Source organism: Podarcis tiliguerta (assembly GCF_965153285.1).
Source record: "Podarcis tiliguerta genome assembly, chromosome: 10".
Lineage (NCBI taxonomy): Eukaryota > Metazoa > Chordata > Lepidosauria > Squamata > Lacertidae > Podarcis > Podarcis tiliguerta.
This window is the reverse complement of record NC_139543.1, coordinates 29745322-29752695: the sequence shown is the minus strand read 5'-3', so window position 1 is coordinate 29752695 and position 7374 is coordinate 29745322. Positions and strand designations below refer to the sequence as shown.

Below are 7374 nucleotides of genomic sequence, written 5' to 3'. Positions count from 1 at the left end.
CTCACTGCAGTCTTTATGCAATAAATATAAATGGAGCTTTCTCTTAAAACATTTAATGTTTCATTTATGTATGAAAGGTTACTATAAGAATACTGGATTTATAGGGCGGGGGCCCCAACAAAGAGATGAAGAGTGCAAACGAAATAATCCCAGCTCACATTTGCCCTTTTATTGTGGAATTTTCCAGGTATCTTTCACTTTAGTTTTTTTCATTCATTGCAGGGTCTTGTGCCGTTATGTGTCCATGTAAACAAATAATGTGCTGTTACTAGGTTTGATCCTACAGAACCAACTTGAAACATTTTCCCTCTAACTTCCTCCCCTGCTCGTCTTTGAGGGAAAACAGGGGGGGGGGGGGTTGAAGGGAAGGCACACATTTTATGCACAAATGACTGTGCTTGTGGGATGGTGCATGTGTTTGCTTGTGTAAAATAAAAGGAAAGTGAGCTTCCAAACACCAAACACTTCCCACGCGATTACACCCAATTAGAGATGTGTGCTACCTAATAGTGTAATAGGGAAATATTATACAGTACATGTGCCTTAGGAAAAGTGTTCTTAAATAAGTGAGATAAGAGCGCGGTACTCCATATAATGTGGATCCTATGTGGCAATTCCATTTGCAAAGAATTCCAATAAAGTAATGCCTTGAGAATGAGAGTAGATTCAGTGCAATTTATCCACCATCTCCTTCAAAAACACGCTTCAACATGTAGCTACCATGATACAATGAAATGCATGGCGGCAGGGGCAATCTAGACCATGGTCTGATCTGTGGAGATATCAAAACTCTTGTTTGTTTGTGCGTGCTGGGTCAAAGCAGCTGTACATCCAAAGTTGCTGGAGATGTAAATAAATATACAGAAGTGTGTTATACTTTTTAAAGCTCACCATAGTATGGCTGGGAATATTTTGATATGAATCTTTCATGTATGACCCATGTTGCTTGAACAAAGATAACTGGCATGCATTCTTTTATCTTTTTTTTACAAACTTGGTTCACGGGGACCAAACTTTATTGCTTATTTCATGGATCTGTGACAAAACGCTAGGAATCAAACAACATGGGGATTACAGCGGCTATTATGTTTATTGTGCTGAACAGACGGTGATAATCCATTAAAAGAACATGTTCAACAAGCAAGCAATTCAAAGTACAGTCGTAGTCAGAAACTCTATATGAATAACAAAGCGAAGAGTTAGGAGACAGGCAAGGAAAAAGTAAACTGTAGTTATACATCTTGATACTTTTCTTCTGCAAGCACATCCCTCTTGCAGAAACGGCAGAAAGGTTAATGTCCAGTCTTATTTAGCTGTGACCAATGACAGCAAAGAACAGTCCTATAAAATTTATCTCCCACAAAAATAAACTATATATATATAAATTTTTATGATGATCTTTCTGTTTCAGTGGTCACAAGCAGTTTTTTTTTTCAGTCTGAAAAATGAGGTATTGAAGACCCTGAGAGGTAGTAATGTATTTTGATTGTTCTACAATATTACAGAAAATACAATATTTAATTTCATCAGAGCTGTAAAGTCCCTTGGAGTTGGATATCTGACCCACATATACTGATAGCATTTGTTTCGTCTCATGCTGTTACACCAATCCAGATGCCCCAGAACAGGGAATATACCACGCTGCCAAGGGCTACCTAATTCCCTTCAACGAGTCTCTCAAATGCATTTCTCCACGGGATTTCCCGTTTTTGTGTTCAGAACACTCTCTAAAACTGAAGAGAAATTCTCCCCTCCTGAATGGTATATGCGTGCACCTTGGACACTTACAAGAGTTTTGGAGTGTGGCCTGTGTGCATCTGAAAACTCCATGACAGAGGTAATATATAGCATGTTATCAAGTCCTGCCCCAGTGTCCCTATTAATTAGGTAATTTCTTCAAACAGTAACCCACTGTGCCTCATGGGGTGCTGCTCCAGAGCACCTTGCAATCTTTTTGGAAAAGGCGAAGGGCTTTTCAGGGGGCTAAAATGCCTCCATGCACAGTCACTGTGCTTTTGATCCCGGGCAACAGCTTGAATAGACATGACTAGGGCCCATAAGGCAGTTTGGTAACGCAAGGATGCCAATTCCACCCCTACCCTGCCGCTAATTCCATTCTTGGTGACCCACAGCAAGAAGTACTCTTGTTCCTTAGTGAGGCGCTTGTGTCTTAATGTTCTCTATGGTGAGGCAGCCAGGAAGTAGTTTTCCTTAGTTGCATTTGGCTAAGTACTTGAGTCATACTGAAGAAAGCCTTCCTGAGAAACTACCCCTGGCCCAAAAGTAAAACCATGTTAACAAGCAGACATATCGGCTGTGTGAGAGACGTAGAAAGGGATAAGGCGAAAGAGAAAGAAGTATTAAACAAACTCTACATAAGAAGCATTTAAAATAAATCTGGTTGACACATTATTTTTTTTAAAATCACATTTGTGAAAAATACATGGAAAATACTTGAAAAGTATTCGCATACAATCTACTAGTTTTTTAAAACACACGCACATATTCGTGATTGCATTATGCAAAAAGCTGAGCTTGTTGCCTCCCACCTACAAAGATTCAAGTTTCTTTGAAGGGTTGTTTTTAATAGGAAAGTAATTAATGCATTCATTTCCCACAAAGTTCATTTACAAAAAAATAGTTTTGATCAGGGATTTGTTGCAGTCCTAAATGTTTCAATCTTCCCAAAAACTAATGCTGAAAGAAACAACAAGTTCATTCCATTTATAGTCTGGAGGTAGGTCTTTGTCAATCAACTAGTCCATTTCCTTAAAAAAAATTATTTGAGGTACAAACTTGGACAGTAATATTTAAACATTGCGGTTAATTATTATTTTTTTCCTGTCATGTAGTGTTATCGAAGAAAATTATCCTTACAAACCTTATGAGCAATTCGGTACAAAAATATATTCAAGTTAATGGTACATTACATAGAAATTTAGCAGAGTAAAGGCATAAAAAGGGGGAAAATTACATGGTTATGCTGAAAAACACTAAAAGTATTGTCTCCTTGGCTGAAATTAGGTGACAAAAGTAGAAATAAGGGGGAAATGCAGAAATTAATGTTTACCTACCCAATAATAATAATCTGCATTGCATGATTATAGCAGCAAATGTTTATATGACTGTTGAGTTAATGGTACGTATCAGAGGTAGTATTGAAAAGTGGGGTAATATTGCATTTGTGGCTAAAAAGTGCTGCTTTGAGTGAAAAAGGTGGAGACATGTAACTGGGTTAAAGCTGCCCAGCAAACCATCCTATGTCAAGGTATATTGCTGAAAAGTAATAACAAGCTCACTTGAGGTACACGGTGTTGGCTCTTGCATTGAGATGTGTGATTTAAGAACAGAGATCCATTTGTTTAGAGACAATAGAATGGGACCGACAGTAGTGAGTTAAGTCAAACGAAGAATTTGACTCTTTGCCCTCGGTTCCAGTTTATGACCATGATTCAGAACAATTCTGAGGTATTGTTTTAAATTCAAATTTTAGCTGTTAAATGTCTGCTGTGAGAGAGGGTCTGCTGTCAACCGCCTGTAAGCAACAGAGGCTTCCCAGAAAGCATAGTCTACCTGAAGAGACGTCAATGTGTTCCCACAGAGGTGTGCTGTTGAGTTCTGTTTAGTACTATTTCTGCAGATATATGTGTATTAGTGAATATACAATGTATCTTTGTCGGGGGGGGGGTTTCCCTTTCGCAAAGTAAAAGTACCTTTTTTCTTGTGGCTTTCTTTCCTGAATATCAGCTGAATTAAGTGAAAAAAATATCAGCCATCAATGTATCTTGAAATACCAGTAATGTTAAAAAAAAAAAAAAAAATCAATCAAGCACAAATCTAGAACAAGGCTATAAAAAAGAGTAGTATCTAATCCTTATCTTTGGTGTTCTAAACAGGGAAATTACTAAGCTAGGGGAGTGGGTTGTCAGAGGTGTTGTAAGGACTGGTGTCAGACACCAAGGCCTTCTTATTTGAATGCCCATTATAATTAATATTTTACAAAAGTCTTATTTATATGCAGTGCAGTGAATGACTTAAAACCCGGTTCAGAGATTTACTGACCCATTCACCCTTTCTTAGCAGCTCAAACAAACTATTAGTAGGTTAAAGCAAAATAAAAGAGAAAACAGTAATTAAATGTTGCATCATTAATCTGTGTCCCCCTGTGTTACAGCAGTTTCACTAAAACCGGGGCAGTGAAGGGATTACAACAAAGGTGATTAATAAGTCCTTTTTAAGGTTATGTGATTTTCCCCCCTCCCCGTCCCCCCTCAGGCCAAAGTGGAAAGGTTGTGGCAACAGAAGCAAGTGGTCACGGCAGTGTCTTCTCCCTTCAAAAGACCCAACTGCTGATGAGGTAGAAATTGCAATGTGTGGTCTTCTAATCATCTTCTGCAGATTCTTGTGAGGATGTCTCTTCAGTCTGTTCCTGAAATGTGCAACCAAAATGGCGAATTAGTGATGCTTCTAGGTTCAAAACTAGTCAACAGAGTCCATTTACATGGGGGCATTCTCAGCAGGAGACCCATTGGTGGAATTCAATTCCAAACAAGGTGCAAATGGCTTAATCTCTGCAGGTCTTCAAACAGGCACCAAATATCTACTAATTCCAAGTTTCTTTCCATTCTAGAATATATATCATGGGTAGGCAAACTAAGGCCCGGGGGCCGGATGCAGCCCAATCGCCTTCTCAGTCCGGCCCGCAGACGGTCCGGGAATCAGCGTGTTTTTACATGAGTAGAATGTGTCCTTTTATTTAAAATGCATCTCTGGGTTATTTGTGGGGCATAGGAATTTGTTCATTCCCTGCCCCCCAAAAATATAGTCCGGCCCCCCACAAGGTCTGAGGGACAGTGGACTGCCCCCCTGCTGAAAAAGTTTGCTGACCCCTGATATATATCATAGTTCTGTTGTCTGAATTGATGCTGAATGGGATTCAATTATTTGACCTGATTTTAATATTATATTGGGTTGAGTGCTGTTCTTATTGTTCTTTCGTTGCTGTGGTGTACTACAAATGTCCTTACAGTTATTTGTGCTCGCATTTTAGATGTTTTGATGGTGTACATTGTATTTTTATATGTCGGAAGCCACCTTGTGATGGTTTGGGGCTAAAAAGGACCCTAAAAGTACCTTTCAGTGAATAAATATACACTGTTTATAAAACAACAGCCACATTCCATGCGAAACTATTGGTATACCCTGTAGAGATTTTTTTTTTTTAATTGTGGCAAATACTACAAGTAATACTGCAACTGTGGGAATCACACCAAAGTGTGCCAGGGAGACATACCTTTGTATGGTACTTTGTCTGTGATTGGAGGCATTGAATGTGCCTTTAAACAACTGCATGGAGGAAAACAGATGGCAAGAAATGCAAACTATTCCAGCTTTCAGATGGGGGAGAAGGCAAGCGCTTCTTCTAAAGGCTGTGAATCTAATGTGAATGGTTCTTTTGTTATCCGTCCTGTCTCCAGGACTTTTTAGTGCACAACCGTACTTTATAGTTGCTTATCTCATTTATCCACCCAGCCAACAATCCTGAGAAGCAGGTTAGGCTTCGAAATGGAAACCTGAGCAAGGCCACCCAACACGCTTTACAGCTGAGTGCGGAATTGAACTTTGGCCTCCCACATCCTAACCTATCACACTATACACTATACCACAATAGTCCCACTCAGCCATTATTGAGATTTTGTTAAACCAAGTGCCACTATGGCACTCCATCTGAAGCCTAAAATGAGTGTTAAAGACAACAGTGTTTTGAAAGTCAATGTCTAAAATCTGCGTTAACCACACACAACAAAAACCCGACACAGCTTCATTTTGCTTTCTTTCTCTTTCTCTCTCAGCAGCCCTCGGAGTCCTCCCCTTCCCTTTGGTCTTAAAATATGTAGGGGCCATCTCCTGACCCTGCTGTACTTCGCCATCCTTTTTACACTCCTTATTCAATTAATGTGCAGCAGTACCTTTCAGGATATGGGTGGTAAACTGGAGACAATAAACATTGCTGATAAAAGGGGGCCTGTGAGCGAGAAGTTGATTTTTATCAAATGCTGCACATCATCTTGTGAGACAGCATGTGAAAAAGATCTAGGGCGAATAGGTAAACATTTACCCGTACAGCAAACTGAGACCTTTTAAGAATGACCAGCTTATAACAGTCTTCATACTTTAATAGATTTGATTTTCCACATGGCTTCATTTTGTCTGGGTGGCTAACTGACACAATTTATAACTCTCTTCCTTTCCCAGGCCACTGCCGCACACCATTCAGCAAAGCATGCCTTACAGCTTGTCTGCATTATGTGACCAAACTTCCATTCATTAGTGTTTGAAACACTTCAGCTGTGAAGGGGATCCTAAATGCTACCATGTGTGACACTACTGCACAAGAGCAGCATGCAGGGGGAAAGAAACAACGCGAGGCTTTAATCATAGGCCACTGCTTACTGCAATCCTTTTTTCCCCTCCCTCTCTCTCAAAAGGTTTCAAACATCCAACCCCAAAAAAGGCTTGAAAAAGCTGTAAATCCAGGGAATAAACACAAGTACAAATGAATGGATGACAGCTTAAAAAATATAACCATAGCAGCATCAAGCCATGAGATTTCACACTGGTTTTGTTTAGTCTGCTCTGGGTTATGTGGGAAATGGGGAAAGCATGAAGGGGGGGGGGGGGAAAGAGCCCCCCCCTAAAACTGTGGGCCTCAAATATTTAAGCCAGTAGGTTTATACCTCTTGACTAGGAAACAGGCCATGACCCTGAGATAGTCTCTGGAGAACGAAGCACAAAGAAAGATGTAGCGTGATCAAAGCCACGGGCAGACGAAAGCCAAGTTTCGGCTAACCCCTGACCTTATCTTTTCAATTACAGTGGAACCTCGGGTTGCGAACGTGATCTGTGCGGGAGGCATGTTCGCAACCCGCAGCGCCGCGTCTGCACGATTCAGAGCTTCTGTGCAAAGTGTGATTTAGCGCTTCTACACGTGCACAAATGCCAAAACCCGGAAGTAACCCATTCTGGTACTTCCTGGTTTGGCGCGGCGCGCAACCCGAAAACACATAAGCTGAAGTGTCTGTAACCTGAGGCACCACTGTAATAGTTAAATCACAAAAAGGCAGTAACACATCACACAAATTCAGTTCCAGTTATCACAATCCAGCCACTGCACAACCATACGTAAGCTGCTGCTGCTGCTGAGGTAAACTTTACACAGCCCCTGCTAGTAATTATTTACTGTCAAAACTCCTTTCCCAACCTGTGCAGAATGGTGGAGACACGTTACAAATATTTCCTTGTCACGTTTTCTCTCTCTCGCATCAACCCTGTTTTATAGTTCAGGCTGAAAGACAATGACTTGTCCAAAATGGC

The 7374-nt window shown here is 40.4% G+C and overlaps 1 protein-coding gene across 2 annotated transcripts in view; it reads right to left on the bottom strand.

The window, feature by feature from the left end:
* Nucleotides 1–1071: 1071 nt before the first annotated feature.
* HMGA2 (high mobility group AT-hook 2) overlaps nt 1072–7374 on the bottom strand; it is a 129078-nt gene continuing 122775 nt past the window's right edge. For both annotated transcript variants that reach the window (XM_083400153.1, XM_083400154.1), the window contains one exon: nt 1072–4429. In XM_083400153.1, coding sequence (XP_083256279.1) covers nt 4419–4429 — 11 coding nt within the window. In that variant the 3' untranslated portion in view covers nt 1072–4418. The remainder of the gene's footprint in view (nt 4430–7374) is intronic.